Consider the following 18871-nt stretch of genomic DNA (forward strand, 5'->3'; position numbering starts at 1 on the left):
TTTCCCAAAGACCACCAGCCCGTTCTTTATAAACACGATCCCCGTCCTTTCCCATCTGTTTCCAAATGAATTCCTACTGTATGACAGAAAAAAATGATAATATTTAAGTTGCTTTTCAGACTGCGTTAACTAATACTGTGTGACTGTGTTGATACATAACAGAAAGCCAACGATATCTGTGGTACCAAAGTGCAGTTGACAGACCTCGTTCCTGCTGCTTTTCTCCTGGTTCATCGTCAACAGTGTATGTCTACTGTACACTGCATAGCCTCTTATGACACTCCTATGCCTCTCATCTAAGTTCTGGTACGTTAAGGTCTATTGTGGCCTACCTTTACAGTTTTTTCAGTCATCGCCACAGGGGTCCCACTAGGGGGCGCCAGTCTTCAGCTTTCTCAGTCCCATTTGATGGTTTAAAAAATAAAAACATCACCATTATGGCTGTATGCCATTATCACGTTCAGTACCAAATGTTGATCCTTTCTTTTGCTCACTAAAAATAACTGACTCATGGTTGCAATAATGAGCCTTGTGTATGTGGATATGTAACATGTCACTGTCTTTCCGTCCCGAGTAACCAGGGCCGTCTTCTATGAATATTTGTTCAATGCACATTAAGTGCACGGGGTACATTTAAAAAATAAAATAAAGCACACAATTGCATCGTTACTTCAATAAGTCTGGCTCCACTCTCCTGAGAAGTCTTTGTGTCCTCTACAAAACTGTTATTATAGATCACGACCACGAAGTGCGCTGCTTCAAACCGTTCTGTTTGTTGTGTTGTTTCGTCGCTTGAGTTGACAAGGTGGTGGGGGAGAGGGGATGCCACCTAAAGGGGGCCAACCCTTTGTGGTCAACTCCCGTTGCAGATCTCCACCTTCCTGTTAATGTCATCTTTGCCTACTCCTTTTTCCACCCCGCCCTCCCTTACACGTTATTTTCTAGCTACAAAGTCTCCAAATCCGAGCGTCCGCCTACGTAGTCGCCGGCCTGACCCCTCTTCCAGGAGGTAAGTGACATCTATAGCTGTTGGAAAAAGAGAGAAACATTACTTAACAACAGTCATTAAGAAAATAATCTGATATTTCCCGTCTTCATCAATTTCCCCCTTTCTTCATTGAATTGTCAAACCATTGCTCTGTCTCAATACCTGTTTCCTCACTGGCTGCTCACCGTTCTTATTGGATGTTCTTTGCAGTAAGTCCAGTAGAATCTTGTTCAGCCGATCCTTTTGCGCATCTCTCCGACCCAGTCCCAGGTGATGGAGGGGTGAGGATGACGTGGAGGATGAGGGAATAAGCTCTAGCATTTCAACTCCTCTCTCTACCGGACCTTCCTCCATTTCCGTGGGCTCCTCTACCTCCTGCCTCACTTCCTCTTCTTCCTCAGATTCTTCCTCGTTTCCCCCCACGGGCACATCCGGTCGTGGGGGCGGAGCGACCATTTGGGGCGTGGGCTCATCAGGGGCAACATCCATGTCCCCTTCCAGCCCTCGAACATCTTCGCCCTCTGGGCGGAAATCGGTCCGGTCACATCGGGTGGTGTCGTCCTCGCAGGGCCCTCCCACTCCTTTGGGCCGCTCACTCTTCCAGGCTGAACGGCCACCGTTCCTCTTATAGTTGTCAGGAACGTAGTGCGGCTGTGCCAAGAGAGGGAATACATGCCTTTCATTGGACTGACAAGATGTTCATACTTTTCTCATGTTTTGGGGTTATTAATTTATATGGGTATTTTTTATTGTTACTATGTTCCACATTGTAGAATAACAGTGAAGACATCAAAAATGTGAAATAACAAGTACAGAATCATGTAGTAAGCAAAAAAGTATTAAAACAGACCAAAATACATTTCAAATAGTAGATTCTTCAAAGAAGCAACCCTTTGCCTTGATGACAGCTTTGAAAACTTTTTGCATTCTCTCAACCAATTTCATGAGGTAGTCACCTGGAATGCATTTCAATTAACAAGTGTGCCTTGTTAAATGTTAATTTGTGGACTTCTTTCCTTAACACGTTGGACCCAATCAGTTTTGTTGTGACAAGGCAGGGTTGGTATACAGAAGACCTTCATTATGTCTGAACTGTAGTAGTCCATATTATGTCCAGAATGGCTCAAATCATCAAATCGAAAAGACAGTCCATAAGTTCTTTAAGCCATGAAGGTCAGTCAATCCGGAAAACTTCAAAAAATATTTTTCAAAAGCAGTCACAAATACCAAGCTATATAATGAAACTGGCTCTCATGAGGATCACCAAGAAACATGACAAATGTACATCAGACCAGTCCATATTTGAGATTTTTGGTTCCAACCGCCATTACTTTATGACAGTGTCTCCCCAACCTTTTTCAGTTACTGTACCCCGAAAATGTTTTTGCACTGCTTTCACTACCCCTGAAGTACGCCCTCATGTTAATTTCACTAGTAAGTCTATGGTGTCATGAGTGTTTTCAAGTACCCCCTGTGGAGAGGCCAAGTACCCCCAGGGGTCCTAGTACCCCTGGTTGGGAACCACTGCTTTATGAGACGCAGAGTCTATAAACAGATAATCTCTGCATGTGTGGTTCCCTTCATGAAGCATGGAGTAGGAGGTGTGATGGTGTGGGGTTGCTTTCTTGGATCACAAATGCATTTTGAATTAAAGGCACACTCAACCACACTCAACCATGCTGGCTACCAGAATTCTGCAGCAATACACCATCCCATCTAGATTGGGCTTAGTGGGACTATCATTTGTCAACACGACAATGACCCAAAACACACAACCAGGCTGTGTAAGGGCTATATGACCAAGGAGAGTCATGATGCCGCATCAAATGACCTGGCCTCCACAATCACCTTACCTCAACCCAATTGACATGGGATGAGTTTGACCGCAGAGTGAAGGACAGGCAGCAAGCAAGTGCTCAGCATATGTGGGATCTCCTTCAAGACTGTTGGAAAATTATTCCAGGTGACTACCTCATGAAGCTGATTGAGAGAATTCCAAGAGTGTGCAAAGCTGTCATCAAAGTAAAGGGTGGCCACTTTGAAGAATCTAAAGTAAAAAATCTCCATGAACTGCCATCTTATGTAGTGGAGCGGTTTGAGTACCCGAGTGACCCTAGGAGCTATGTTGTCTGGGGCTATATGCCCCTGGTAGGTTCTCCCAAGGCAAACAGGTCCTGGGCGACAGGTCAGACTAAGAGCGGTTCAAAAACCCTTTAATGATAAACATTTTGAGGTCCGTGACGCTGCCCGGTATGGCGCAGCCGGGGGCCCCACCCTGGAGCCAGGCCCGGGTTTGGGGCTCGAATGCGAGCGCCTGGTGACCGGGCCTTTCCCCACGGGGTCCGGCCGGGCTCAGCCCGAAGGAGCGACGTGGGGCCGCCTTCCCGTGGGCTCACCACCTGCAGGAGGGACCATAAGGGGTTGGTGCTTATAGCCCCCAAGCTCTGCCGCCATGTGTTGGAGTTTACCCCAGTAAACGAGAGGGTCGTTTCCCTGCGCCTACTGGTCGGGAATAGGTCTCTTACTGTTGTTTGTGCCTACGGGCCGAACGGCAGTGCCGAGTACCCAACCTTCTTGGAGTCTCTGGGAGGGGTGCTGGAAAGTGCTCCGACTGGGGACTCTATCGTTCTACTGGGGGACTTCAACGCCCATGTGGGCAACCACAGTGACACCTGGAGGGCCGTGATTAGGAGGAACGGCCCCCCTGATCTGAACCCGAGCGGTGTTCAGTTATTGGACTTCTGTGCTAGTCACAGTTTGTCCATAACGAACACCATGTTCAAGCATAAGGGTGTCCATCAGTGCACGTGGCACCAGGACACCCTAGGCCGTAGGTCAATGATCGACTTTGTTGTCGTTTCATCTGACCTGCGGCCGTATTTCTAGCACACTCGGGTGAAGAGAGGGGCGGAGCTGTCAACTGATCAGACTCGGCAGACCCAAGCGTACTGTAAGGGTCTGCTGGGAACGTCTGGCCGAGTCTCCTGTCAGATAGATCTTAAACTCCCACCTCCGGCAGAGCTTCGACTGGATCCCGAGGGAGGCTGGAGATATTGAGTCCGAGTGGACCATGTTCTCCACCTTCATTGTCGAAGCGGCCACTCTGAGCTTTGGCCGTAAGGTCTCCGGTGCCTGTCGAGGCGCCAATCCCCGAACCCGGTGGTGGACACCGGAAGTAAGGGATGCCGTCAAGCTGAAGGAGGAGTCCTATCAGGCCTGGTTGGCTTGTGGGACTCCTGAGGAAGCTGACGGGTACCGGCAGGCCAAGCGGACTGCAGCCCGGGTGGTTGTGGAGGCAAAAACTTGGGCCTGGGAGGAGTTCGGTGAGGCCATGGAGAAGGACTATCGGCTGGCCTCGAAGAGATTCTGGCAAACCGTCCGGCGCCTCAGGAGAGGGAAACCGTGCCCTACCAACGCTGTTTACATTGGAGGTGGGCAGCTGTTGACCTCAACTGGGGATGTCGTCGGGCGGTGGAAGGAGTACTTCAAGGATCTCCTCAATCCCGCCATCACGTCTTCCATTGAGGAAGCAGAGGCTGAGGGCTCAGAGGTGGACTCGTCCATCACCCGGGCTGAAGTCACTAAGGTAGTCAAGAAACTCCTCGTGGCAAGGCACCGGGGGTGGATGAGATCCGCCCTGAGTACCTCAAGTCTCTGGATGTTGTGGGGCTGTCTTGGTTGACACGCCTCTGCAGCATCGTGTGGTGGTCGGGGACAATGCCTCTGGGATGGCAGACCGGGGTGGTGGTCCCTCTTTTTAAGAAGGGGGACCGGAGGGTGTGTTCCAACTACAGGGGGATCACACTTCTCAGCCTACCCGGGAAAGTCTATGCCAGGGTACTGGAGAGGAGAATACGGCCTCTCCAGTACCCTCAGATTCAGGAGGAACAGTGTGGTTTTCGTCCGGGCTGTGGAACACTGGACCAGCTCTATACCCTCTACAGGGTGATGGAGAGTTCATGGGAGTTTGCTCAACCAATCCACATGTGTTTTGTGGATTTGGAGAAGGCATTCGACTGTGTCCCTCGCAGCATCCTGTGGAGGGTACTTCGGGAGTATGGGGTCCTGTGTTCTTTGCTAAGGGCTGTCAGGTCCCTGTACGACCAAAGCAGGAGCTTGGTTCGCATTTCCGGCAGTAAGTCAGACTTGTTCCCAGTGCATGTTGGACTCCGGCAGGGCTGCCCTTTGTCGCCGGTTCTGTTCGTAATTTTTATGGACAGAATTTCTAGGCGCAGCCAGGGGCTGGAGGGTGTCAGGTTTGGGGACCACACGATTTCGTCTCTGCTCTTTGCGGATGATGTTGTCGTGTTGGCCACTTCAAACCAGGACCTTCAGCATGCGCTGGGACGATTTGCAGCCGAGTGTGAAGCGGTTGGGATGAAAATCAGTACCTCCAAATCCGAGGCCATGGTCCTCAGTCGGAAAAGGGTGGCTTGCCCACTTCAGGTTGGTGGAGAGTTCTTGCCTCAAGTGGAGGTGTTTAAGTATCTAGGGATCTTGTTCACGAGTGAGGGAAGGATGGAACGGGAGATTGACAGACGGATCGGTGCAGCTTCTGCAGTAATGCGGTTGATGTATCGGTCTGTCGTGGTGAAGAAAGAGCTGAGCCGCAAGGCAAAGCTCTCGATTTACCGGTCAATCTACGTTCCTACTCTCACCTATGGTCATGAGCTTTGGGTCATGACCGAAAGGACAAGATCCCGGATACAGGCGGCCGAAATTAGTTTTCTCCGCAGGGTGGCTGGGTGATCCCTTAGAGATAGGGTGAGAAACTCGGTCACCCGGGAGGAGCTCACAGTAGAGCCGCTGCTCCTCCACATCGAGAGGGGTCAGCTGAGGTGGCTTGGGTATCTGTTCCGGATGCCTCCTGGACACCTTCCCGGGAAGGTGTTCCGGGCCCGTCCCACCGGGAGGAGACCCCGGGGAAGACCTAGGACACGCTGGAGGGACTATGTCTCCCGGCTGGCCTGGGAACGCCTCGTTGTCCCCCCGGAAGAGCTAGAGGTAGTGTCTAGGGAGAGGGAAGTCTGGGCATCTCTGCTTAGACTGCTGCCCCTGCGACCCGGCCCCGGATGAAGCGGAAGATGATGGATGGAAAGTAAAAAATCGAATTTGAGTTGTTTAACACTTTTTTGGTTACTACAGGATTCCATTTGTGTTATTAAAAGTCTTCACTTTTATTCTACAATGTGGAAAACAGATTAAAAAATGAATGAGTGTGTCTCCAAACCTTTGGTACTGTATGTTCATATTACTTAGACTACCATATATTCTAGTGAATTAATATGCAGTGGTTTCTGGATACTGAAAAAAACTCATTATAGGCAAATAAATAGTTGCTGGTGTCTGATCGATGTTTTAATGAAGTGACTTGGATACAGTTCTCGTTTTCACATATTGAACTTAACCCCATGTCAATGCCATGTCAAACAAGTCTCAATTAAATACTTCCTGTACTCTTAAATACACCCCCCATGCTCCATCTTCAGGCCCTCTTACCGAGAAGTCTCTCTTGGGGGCCAGCCTCTTGGGGAAGTGATTGAAGGCATAGGGCTTAGTGCACACTGGAAACCGGTTGCGGTGGATCTTGTAAAAGAGGTGAGCAGACTTATCCAGGCGGTAATCACAGATATACACGTCCTGTTCCTTCACACCCTTCGGTCGCCCTAAAAAAAAAACAATTGTGGCAGGTTTGAGGGATGTACCGCCTATCAGAATTGGGAAGTTGGCTAGCTAACATACCTAAATAATCTGATAGCCCTTGTGTTTAGTACAAGAAGGAAGGGCTAAATATGGTCTAAATTGACAATCTAATTTATAGTTGAATATGAATTTACCTTCTTTACTAAGTGAGTAAGGGTATTTTTGAGTAAGACCTTTCAGTAAGTGTAGAGATCTCACCCTTGCAGTAGGTGTAGAGATCGAGGACGCAGCAGGTCCCGACCACTGCCTCAAGAGGGATGATCTCGTAGAGAGGCACGCGGAACAGCTCATTGTGGTAGAAGCGGCGTGATGGCGAGTGGTGTGTCTCATGAGGCCGGAAGTAGTGGTGGCCGAAGGCGAACCTCTCACCTCTGTAAGGGGAAGTGGAAAATAAATCAGTGACATGGGTCTGTGCACGTGTGACCAGGCTCTGAACATCATCTTCACAAACAAACGTGAACGTTGGCTTGACATCATCTTCAGCCAGTTGCACTAGAAAAAGAATTTGATAAGCGTTGTTTTCTTATGGTCTGCACAATTTAATTTATTATTTATAAATGTGTGTGAACAATAACTATTTTTTGTGGCAATACATTTTTATGCCTTACTTCGATAGACATTGGAGTAAGAGAGAGGAGAGATTTTCCTGAAAGAGCAATGTGCCGAATTCAAACCCAAGCTGTGTTACAAGGGCAGCAGAGGCATGGCCCAGACCGCACCCTTCCCAATTCCCTCCTTCCTCACTTTTCACTCTTCCAGAGCTTCTCGATGCGGAAAATGTCCAGCTTGTCCCGGTTGACGTGTGAAAGGAGGCGATAGGACTGCCTGACTGGCTGTCCCTCAGGAGTGCGCCTGCTGTCCCTCATCAGATACACACAGTCACCTGGACAGAGAGGGTACAAAACATTGGCATGCTTTTCATTGGAATAAGAAAGCACATTTATTGCCCGCCACAATGACTGCTGCATGCTGACATCGTACACAGACACGCTAAAACATTGGCAGTATGCTGTCATGTAATTTCACATAACTTAACACGCATGACAACTGATCCAACATTCGCCCTATTGCAAGGAATGATCCAAGGCAAACACAGCGTTTTAGGGGAAAATGAATGTCATCACTTTTGACATCATTTTTTTTATTTTGTAGCTATCAGCTGACTTTGTAATGAAATGAGCTACAGTTAGGTCTGGAAATAATTGGACACTGACAAGTATTGCTATTTTGGCTGTTTACCAAAATACATTCAAGTTACAGTGAAATAATGATTATGGACTTAAAGTGCAGTCTCTCAGCTTTAATGTGAGGGTATTCACATCCAAACTGGAGGAAAGGTTTAGGAATTACAGCTTTCCAATATATAGCTGCTTCGTTTTCAAATGTAAAACATTACATCTAAGATGAAACTAAGATCAACTTGTAACAGAATGATGGGAAGAAAAATTATAGGGAAGGCTTGGTGTTTATTGATGATGCAGCCAGATTAATTCTGAAGTGTATAGAGATATATTGTCTGCTCAGATTCAGCCACATTCAGCAAAAGTTGATTGGATGTTGCTTCACTTTACAGATGGACAATGACCCAAAACATACTGTGAAAGAAACCCAGGATTTTTTTTTAAGGCAAAACCGTGGAATATTCTGCAATGGCCGAGTCAATCACCTGATCTCAACACGATCGAGCATGCATTTCACTTGCTGAAGACAAAACATAAGACAGAAAGACCCAAGAACAAACAACAACTGAAGACAGTTGCAGTAAAGGCATGGCAAAGCATCACAAAGGAGGAAACTGCAAAGGATTCTTGACAAAGTTTTAAAAATGAAAATGTTATGATGGTGTTTATTTGTCTAATTACATTTGAACCCCTGAAATAAGGGGACTGTGTATGAAAATGGTTGCAATTCCTAAACTGTCCATACAATATTTTTTTTTCAACCCCTCGAATTAAAGCAGAAAGTCTGCACTTCAATTTAATCTTGGCGGTTTTATTTCAAATCCATTGTGGTGGCGCACAGAGTCACCACAAAATTATGAAAATTGTGTCACTGTCCAAATATTTCCGGACCTAACTGTATACAAATCTAACATTGTTTTCCTAGTAACATTTTCGTTACCATTAATACTATAATTATTATTCTGGCCCCTTCATACCTTGGTGTAGCAGCAGTTCGTCGCGTAGCAGACAGATGTAGTATATGGACCCAGACTGGGCGTAGCTGGGCTGTGGCAGCATGGGCACCTCCTGAATCACCAAAAGGACAGGATGTGACAGTCAAATCAAACAAGAAATGGAAACAACACCTCTTTACATAAACATCTATAAAGACCGCCTGAAACAATAAGCGTCTGAAATGGTACCCTATTCTTTTTAAAGCGTACTACTTCAGGGGTAAGAACCCATCTAACACCTAAATCCTCAACTTCCCCTTTAGGTTTGGGATGCAGACATCAAATTTTTCCTCACTGACTGAACATCTTGTGTTCGAATAAACTAATTGTGACCCCTTAGTTTGGGTGCGGTCAAGGTTGAATTAAGGGGGACCACGCTTACCCTGTCCACAGGTCGCGGGTCACACTGCTCACACAGGTAATGTTCCACCTCCGCCTCCAACCGCATGCAGTCAAAGTGTTGCCACACCTGAGAGGCAGACAGGAAAGACATCAATGTTCATGCCCACACTCACTGGGATCACTGCCAAAGCCAACACTAGCCAGTTCTATTTAGACAAGGACACTTAACAGCAGTCCCTCACACAAACTACTGCTCTCCAAATATCCTTCAGGCTGACAGGAACAAACACACATTAACCAGTCTCTCTGGCACTTGGTAAATCAGCCAGCTTGCACTACATTAAACTCAGTTTTCACTATTGTCCCACTTCATGGAGCAAATAACTGATTTTGGGTTTGATTGTATCAATATTCAATTAGGATTCCAGGCTAATTTTCAAAAACACATTTGACCTTTAGCATCTTGTTCAGCATTATGTCTTGTCCCAATAGGCACATTTTTGCCTACATAGTGCTCTACAGGTGACTTGGTCTAAAGCATTGTCCGTGTAAGGAAGGGATCCAGTTACTGGCCAGCAGATCTAACGCTAACGGAGCACACAGACAATTCTTATAATTTGCTAGATGACCAGCTAAAATACGGTTAATTACAACAGGTCTTGAAGTTAAAATAAAATGGATGGTGAGCTCTCCAGGAACAGGGTTGGTTAAAATGTACATGACGGTTATTCCCCAGCAACAGGGTTGGAAAGCCCTGACGTAAGGAACAGGTAGTCATTTAAGACATACCCAGCATCTTTGAACAGTCTCTCACCATGCATTTCTCACACTGGATCATCAAGCCCTCGTCCTTGTACATGCCGCAGATGCAGCGGATGATGTCATCGTCCTTGTCATGGGAACCCGGTCGGTCCCCTCCATGGTGATGGTGGTGATGATGGGCGTGGTCTCGTTCTAGGGAATCTGAGCTGTCTGCCTCGCTGGCAGTCTCCCCAACGATCTCATCGATCTGGACGGCGGCCTCGTGGCGAGCGCCATAGTAGGCCTTCCTCAGCCGGCACACGTCCCGCCCCACCGATGACTTTCGACCGTAGTATTTCTGCCAGGATGCAGAGCAACAATGTTCAGCATTTGAGAGGTTGTCGTTTCATTGGCATATCCAGTTTGTGTGAAGTGGTCAAAGACTAGAAGGGTATCCTACGAATCAGGTTGGTAGAGTTAGAGAGGCTACTTGTAAACTCTGAGTTTGTCTGGGGATAACCAGTCATGTGAAAGTGGGTCACCTTTCAGTCAGGTAAGTCTCTATGGCAATAAAATCTTCAAAACTGACCTTTTCCAGGGCAGACTCACGTTTAACTCCAATGTACTCTGACTGAATGAATTAACTGAGCCACAACATGACAACCAAGGAAATAAGACTAGCTGTAATATTATCTCATCACTTATTTAGTGATATGTTTAATGCAAATTTTACAATTATTTTATAAAATGTTGTGGGGGGCGTGCTTGTGCATTGACAAGCACGCTAATTGATTAGGTGCCGAATTTGGCAAAATTTTAAATATGATCTACATCTCAGGATTGTCTCAATGAAGAATTTGACTGTCTATAATATTTACTCTCAGTTGCGAGCCTACTAGGACCTCAACAAGAGTCAAAGTAAGGCGCTGTTTGTGCCACAATAATGGCCTTTAGTATCTAGCTCCTACCCAAACTTTAATTTAATGAGCTAGAATGACTGCCTTTCCAATTTGCTGTCCTTTTTGTATTAACAGCACGCAGATAATAACAAACAATGGGATGGTATTAGGGATGATAATATGGAAATCTGGATATGGCCAAGGCCTAAACCCCAGAAGTTCCACAGCATTTTCTACAATGATCATTTCTTTCTATTCAATCAGCTTATGGTGTCCAATCCTTCCATCTGGATGCTGTTTCATTGGAGGCGGGTGTAGATAATCCATACCAGCTGTTGTGATCATAATCACTTATCAAAGTATTAAGAAATGATCAATTAACCTAGTGGGTTATTCTTGCAAGCCAGCTTATTTTGGCCTGCGTGTGTAAGAAACCTCCCGTTTTCAGCAATAACTGGCAAAAACGGTTAAAGCTCTGCCTGTTGTTTGCAATTCTTCTGAAGAGATCTTTAAGACCCCTTGAAAAAAATACACTTTCCACCGGTTCCTTTGCTAACACTGAGGGCCTTTGACGGAAGGGTCAAATAACTGTCAAGGTCCACTTCAAACTCTAGCTGCTACAGGGGTGTGTACACTTCAGAGAGTTCAAGTGGTACTCACACAGTGTCTACACAATACAAATGTAAATCAAAGACCTGTATCAAGGTTGTGTATACACACACACAGAGACATACACAGAGACACAGAGACACAGAGACACAGAGACACAGAGACACAGAGACACAGAGACACAGAGAGACACAGAGACACAGAGACACAGAGAGACACAGAGAGACACAGACAGACACACAGACAGACACACAGACAGACACACAGACAGACGCGCACGCAGACAGACGCGCACGCAGACAGACGCGCACGCAGACAGACGCGCACGCAGACAGACGCGCACGCAGACAGACGCGCACGCAGACAGACGCGCACGCAGACAGACGCACAGACAGACAGACGCACAGACAGACAGACGCACAGACAGACAGACGCACAGACAGACACACAGACAGACAGACAGACACAGACAGACAGACAGACACACAGACAGACAGACACAGACAGACAGACAGACACACAGACAGACAGACAGACAGACAGACACACAGACAGACAGACAGACAGACAGACAGTATATTTCATTAGGAGAAGATTTATGGAGGCACACCTCTGCATTGCGGAAAACTTTTAGCATGTCAGTGTCAAAAGCCTCGGCAGTCTTATAGTGGCCCGTAGTGATCTGCTTCTCAATGGTGCTCAGATCCAGCGGGTCCGACACTTTCTCGTAGTACTGGGTGTTCCTGGGTAACACAAACATCACAATGAGTCATGGGTTATTGGGCCTTGTTACATCAATTCATGGACTACTTGAATGGTTGTAGGAAACACTGAGGGTGCTGTGACCTGGTTAAATACAACGTATTGCACCAAACACCTAGACACAGTAAATGCATAAGGACACTACATGCACACACAGACATATACCGTTTTCTCGAAGGCAGGTTGACCAGCGGAGCAGCAAGGGTCTGACCAGATGAGTCTAAGGAGAAAATTAACCATTATACTATCATTAAGTGCATGAATACAATTGTAATGGATATACAGTAGAGTAATAAAAAGAATGTCAACTTTCAGATTTTATCTCATTTTGCACATTTGAATTGAATGTTTTCAGATCCTCAAACAAAGCATGATTTAACAAAATGATGCCCCAACCTTGACCCCAGGCTTCTGCTCATAGCACTTACAAGCCTGCGACACCTTCCATTCCAAGTTGGACTTATGTGAGGGACTTTACCAATAGAATTTGGGTTGTTTAAGTTTTTAAGAATAACTACATAGGTAGTTAAGTAGATAACTGTCTTAGCTAGTTAGATTTTTGGGGGGTTATTGCAGTAAATATTTATCAGAAAATGTATCTCACTAATTCAATTCAAACTGCTTTTTGTCTAGCTAGCTGTAGTGTGTTAGTCTTATGAACTTCCTTTTGCACAACTGCGATCAGCACCCATGAAAACCACAAATAAAATGTTACTGTTGTAGACTGCTCATTGACAATCAAGGACTTCCACCAGAGCAAAAAAGGTTGACATATCTCGCAGAAATCCTGGGTGAAGGAGTTGCAGTGACATGCAGAAAGTCGTGGTCTGAGTCCTAATAAAAGCTGTGTAACAATTGTTGACTGTTAAATCCTACACATTTATTTCCATTTCAACCAGGGGGCATTTTCACGGAAGGCTGTGTGGACCGCACCTGTGAATGAATAAGAGTATGTGTTTGTCACTGACCCTTGTAGCTGGTGATCATGTCGCAGATCTCCTTGAATATGTGCGCCAGACGGGCCGTTCGGGTGACCTCCGTGTTCTCCTCGGCTGCTGCCAGCCTACGAGTGCGCACCGAGCGGGAAGTCTGCAGAGCTGAGAACTGCGTCAGGAACACGTCTGCCATGATGTGACATACACACAGTCAATAACAAGCCTTCACAAACACCCGCCTGTGATGCCCCGTGCAAAATGGACCCTTTGTATTAAACATTTGGCTGAATTTCCCAGGCAGCTTCAGAGTGCCAACATTCTCATCAATCTTTTTAAAGCATTGGAGGGAAACATGGCCTTATAAGCTGTGGGGAAAGTCAACCCTTGTATATTCTGGCACATTAATTATCTGATCCTTCTAATCATTGTAGTTCTGCGCTTCGGTATCATCCCACCACTTCTCTATCAAACACACTAACGCACCGGACTTGATGTTTCCATCGTCTCGAATGACTCCTCCCCAGCGTGTGTAGATGGACAGGCCGCTGGAATCTCGCTCCCTTTCGCCCTCCCTCTTCAGCATCTCCTGCTTCTCTCTCATCTTCTCCCAGTTCCTCAGCAGGAACACACGGTGCTTAAGCACAAAGTTCCTGGTAGATAGATAAATAGATAGAAAAGAAAGTTGAGTGGGTGTGCGTGTTAAGTAAATTTGGGATGTGTGTACAGTCTTTACCTCTCTCTGTTGGACATGGGCTTCATGAGAAGGTGTGGGTAAAACTTGCTGCTGTCACTTGACTCCTCCTCCTAGGGAAAAAAATAGGGACAGTGGCCCTCATTTATCATTCTTGCGTAGAAACAGGCGTATATGTTGGCGTAAGATTTTGCTTACACTCCTCTCACCGCCTGATTTATGAAGCTGTGCGTACCTTTAAAATCCAGGTGTACGCAATACCTTCCCTTGATAAATGCCGCGGCTGAAAACGATCGTCATTAGAATAACACGCCCCTATATATTCAAGTCTCCGCATCCCCCACGCCCTCATTTTACGCCATGGACACCCGGAAGACGGCAAAAAAGAGAAACTTCTCTGACGTGGAGATTGAGATGATCACCAGGGAGGTAGAAAGCAGTTTAAAAAAGCAGAATGAAAGATGATGTGATATGGAGTGATATTTATTCACATTAATAATTGCATTACAATTTGTAATATTTGTCTTATTATTTTATTATATTTATTATAAATGACGTTTATTGTTATTTAGAAGAAGAATGTCGTTCCATCCATCCATCATCTTCCGCTTATCCGGGGCCGGGTCGCGGGGGCAGCAGTCTAAGCAGGGATGCCCAGACTTCCCTCACCCCAGACACTTCCTCTAGCTCTTCCGGGGGGACAACGAGGCGTTCCCAGGCCAGCCGGGAGACATAGTCCCTCCAGCGTGTCCTAGGTCTTCCCCGGGGTCTCCTCCCGGTGGGATGGGACCGGAACACCTTCCCAAACAGATGCCCAAGCCACCTCAGCTGACCCCTCTCGATGTGGAGGAGCAGCGGCTCTACTCTGAGCTCCTCCCGGGTGACCGAGCTTCTCACCCTATCTCTAAGGGATCGCCCGGTCAGCCTGCGGAGAAAGCTCATTTCGGCCGCCTGTATCCGGGATCTTGTCCTTTTGGTCATGACCCAAAGCTCATGACCATAGGTGAGAGTAGGAACGTAGATTGACTGGTAAATCGAGAGCTGATTTCCATGTGCGGGACAAACATTTTAGAGAGCATTTACCAGCCCATTGGGATTATTTAGGATCAGAATACATGACTTTGCAGTTCAGTCTCCATCTGCTGTATAGAAAAACAGCAGACGCAGTAAATATCAACGACCCATTTACAAGGGTAGTAACAAGAGGAACCTGATATAACCTCTTCACAGACATTTCCTCTCCCTTAAACTCACTCGTTTTTTCAGCTGGTGCTTGGACTTGCGTTTCTCCTTGAGTCGACCCAGCCGCCGGGCCCCGCCTGTCTTCCCAGGCAGCCCATTGATTCGCTGGCTCTTCCCTCCGATGATGCCCCGGCAGCCCTCAGATCCACACTTGCACACTTGCTGTAGAGGGAGACCGAGAAAGAGAGCAAGGGAAGAGAGATGGAGAGTAGGGACGGAGAGAAAGAGAGCAAGGGAAGAGAGATGGAGAGTAGGGACGGAGAGAAAGAGAGCAAGGGAAGAGAAATGGAGAGTAGGGAGAGAGAGAAAGAGAGCAAGGGAAGAGAGATGGAGAGTAGGGAGAGAGAGAAAGAGAGCAAGGGAAGAGAGATGGAGAGTAGGGAGAGAGAAAGAGAGCAAGGGAAGTAGGCAGCATTAAGAGGGAGGAAGTAAGGGGAAAGAAGGTCAAGGTAAATAGAGACAGATTAAAAGGAATGTGAGGTGTGTGCCAAAAACAGGAAGCCAGAACAGTGTGGGGAGAACGGGTATCTAAGCAAGGGAACTTGGGCTCGCTTGGTCTCAGACCGGTTTCAACGGTTTTTCTGTGGACCTGGGTGTAACTACCGGGGAATTTGGAAAACTGCAGTTGTGCCACACCCACCTGCTCTTCGGTGTTGAAGGAATGAAAGTTGTAGTCGTAGGTGAGCTCTGTGCCACTGTTAATGTCCTTGAGGGCAAAGAGGCCAATCCTGTACACCCCATTCACAGACCTGCAAGTGAAACAAGGGAAGAGTTTAACCTTTTCACGCGTGAGTTTCAAATATTCCTTACCGACCCCCCAGCGTGAGTTTTTTTGCACGGGACTTCAGTACTCTGCAGCATTTGAACTCACGCCAGCATTTGAACTGCCAACTTGCTAGGTAAGGAACACTACATGCATTGCATTGCAAGCTTCTCTCGTTGACTCGAATTCTAAGAGCTGCAAAAGTTGGTTGATTTATTACTGTAGCTAGCTAGAAAACGTCAGCTAACCGCTAGCAAACGTCAGCTGCCCGCTAGCTAACAAATCGTGACCAGTTATTCAGTGCAGTGAAAATGAATAAACTATATAAAATGCATACAACGGGGAACATAACTTCTAGAAAGTTTTTGCAATGGTTTTGATCGGTAGTAGTCGCTAATATAATTTGTTTTTGTGCATTAGTGTTGGCTGTCTGTTGGTACGTAAGTAACGCTTCTTTTCCGATTTGAATGCTTTCTACCTGGTTAATATCATAGTATGGTCTTGAAACAATTACAATCAGGAAATAAAGTTATAAACACTGTTTGAGCTAAATGTGAGTAAATAATTGCGCGGTTTTACCAGCCATTGTTACGTTACTTGTAGCTAGGTATGCTAATGGTGCGTTCTAAACATGACGTTCTAATCACACCGGTGTGATCGTACGCTCCAGGGACCACTCTAGATTGATCACACCAGTGTGATCGTACGCACCAAAGGGTTAATGGAGTTAATCCATTTCAGGGGCACACCATCTCCAACCAGAGTACAACCGCATATGATAGACACTCTGCTATCTAATTTATTATTTCCGCGGGGGAATTAAGCAGTTTCAGCACATTGTCTTGCGGCACTAGTACAACTGTTACAAAAGGACCTCTTTTGTAACTAGATGAATCACTGGCAAGACGTTACACCGGAAATTTCTTTGGGGCGGCCAGGCCCATAACACTACACTACAGAGACAGTTGATGACCACTGGGTCCTAGTTTACAAACTGGACTGGAAACTTCAGAAGGGTATGCAAAAAAATTTTAAAAAACAGTGACCGCCATGTCTCAACAGCTGTTCAACATTAAACATCTTGGTGTTCAGGTCCTTTTGGGGTTAACAGGTAGGTTTGTGACATTTGAGTCAATTAGCGGATGAGAGGGATTCACAGGTAAGCAAACATGGAAAATGCTGCTGTAACAGAGTAGCGTTGTTTTAAGATCAAGGGCCAGGCACTGATTGATAGAGAGCTGTGTGTTGGCAGCCTAAAATGTAGCTCACTCCGAGAGGCATTTTATTACCTAGTTCCCTCAGAAATAACAGACTGTTAAAAATAAATTTGTTAGGCCTTTTAAACATTAAACTCAGCCACACTTGACCTGCTTTACACCCCAAAAATATTTAATAACCCTTAACTGGCTTGCCCTGGAGATATAACCCAGGGCCAGCGGGACATGAGTCACCCTGCGCATCACTACATACCCTCTTATCCAGAGTTACATAAGTGAGCAATCAGGGTAAATAGTCATACTAAAGGACAGAATGACAGGTTTTGGCTAATAGATTGGATCTAGGAACCTTCCAACTGCCGCAACAATACTTTCTTAACAACATTCTTTATTAACTTCTACTGACTTCAAAAGTTGTTCTTGTTTTCTTTTAAAGACGGTTTGTTAAACATGTTACGTTTTTCTAACATGTTACGTTTTTTTCTTGAATTTAACCCGACATCCTGACAAATACTCATAAGTATGATGCTTAGGAAATGAGCTGATTCAGAAGCCGGCTTACCAGGTCTACAACTGCCTTGGTAGATCCTATCTGCAAATTGTGCAACCCAGAAATGGCCTGGAGGTTGGTGAATTGGTTTATATCTCAGTGAAAGGGCCGGAAACCATTTAGCGTTGTAATCCCTGGTCACATTATTGTGACAAAACTAGACCACTGAGATGGGAGCGGGGTGGCGAGGAGGGACCTATGAGCAGGTTAAAACCTGCTATTTGACTTTCACCAAGTCACTAAGACATGTTTCTTTGGTACCATTTCACTTCCAATTTTGTTTTCGCGATTCACAAGTGAGCATCTGTTCTTGTGTAACTGTTCGCAAAACAGTTTGTGGGAGCTCAACCAATCAAAATCTGTCATGAATTGGTATGAAAGTCTATGCAAATGTGACAAAGAATGCCTCGTTTTTTAGTCCGCTGTCCAGAAAATCCTTTTTTTTACGCAATGGATGCCTCTTCTCAATAGCTGATCAACCTAACAATCTAAATGAGCATGCAACAGAGTTGTGTAGGCAACCGCATGTGACACATGCTCATTGGACATCTTAGTTTTTTGCCAGGTTCATCATAAGAAATTGTTTAGGTCACTTGAATTTGGTGGCAACCACATTTGCTAATTGCAAGTTGGGCCTATGGCTGTAGCGAGACACCATCAATTTGTAATATAGTCAAGATTCAACGTTTCAAAACCATTCACTTTTAAAACATGAATAAAATCCAAAGCTGGAATCTTATTTTCAAATCCAAGTTCTACAGATGCAGTGCCTACCATTCTTACAGGAACTAAAAGCATTTTCCTCTTATTTTGGCTCTATACTCAAACACTTAAAACATGTTTAAAACCTAAAAACTATTATTCTGAGGTTAAAGTACAGACTCTCAGCATCTGAGGGTATTTGCCTACTTATTACACAGTTTCACCTTTGATAAATGGGAACATTTTATCTAGTTAACACAATTTAATGGAATTTTGTTAGAACAGATTCATGTCGAAATTTAGCCCTTATGTTTAAAAATGGAGCAGATTACCTCACAATGCAAAAACTGGTATAAAGACTGCAACCCACTGACCTTAAACACTACTTTACTAAAGTCACCTTCTGTTGTTGTTTCTTTTTATATCTTTAGTAAATTATTGGTATGTTAATTTGGATTTGAATCTGAAGGTTGACTTGGCAAGAACCCTCCAGTTCTTGCTTCTGAAAAACTTGGTTCTTGGTCCTATGGCAGTATGTTAGGAGTTGTTCG

At 45.7% G+C, this 18871-nt stretch overlaps 1 protein-coding gene across 5 annotated transcripts in view; it reads right to left on the minus strand.

Moving 5' to 3' along the window:
• Positions 1-638: 638 nt before the first annotated feature.
• Positions 639-18871, minus strand: part of ash1l (ash1 (absent, small, or homeotic)-like (Drosophila)) — a 44650-nt gene continuing 26417 nt past the window's right edge. For 4 of the 5 annotated variants that reach the window (XM_013132843.4, XM_013132842.4, XM_020050278.3 and 1 more), the window contains exons 13-27: positions 15729-15837; positions 15101-15250; positions 13889-13959; positions 13639-13805; positions 13189-13341; positions 12386-12440; positions 12069-12201; positions 10024-10308; positions 9250-9336; positions 8850-8940; positions 7436-7574; positions 6890-7062; positions 6488-6654; positions 1174-1639; positions 639-1026 (exon numbers count right to left, since the gene is read on the minus strand). In XM_013132843.4, the coding sequence (XP_012988297.3) occupies positions 935-1026; positions 1174-1639; positions 6488-6654; positions 6890-7062; positions 7436-7574; positions 8850-8940; positions 9250-9336; positions 10024-10308; positions 12069-12201; positions 12386-12440; positions 13189-13341; positions 13639-13805; positions 13889-13959; positions 15101-15250; positions 15729-15837 (2338 nt within the window). In that variant the 3' untranslated portion in view covers positions 639-934. Of the gene's footprint in view, positions 1027-1150; positions 1640-6487; positions 6655-6889; positions 7063-7435; positions 7575-8849; positions 8941-9249; positions 9337-10023; positions 10309-12068; positions 12202-12385; positions 12441-13188; positions 13342-13638; positions 13806-13888; positions 13960-15100; positions 15251-15728; positions 15838-18871 lie in introns of all 5 variants that reach the window. The other variant, XM_013132844.4, reaches the window with a different exon arrangement.

Source organism: Esox lucius, chromosome 10, assembly GCF_011004845.1.
Source record: "Esox lucius isolate fEsoLuc1 chromosome 10, fEsoLuc1.pri, whole genome shotgun sequence".
Taxonomy (NCBI): Eukaryota; Metazoa; Chordata; class Actinopteri; order Esociformes; family Esocidae; genus Esox; species Esox lucius.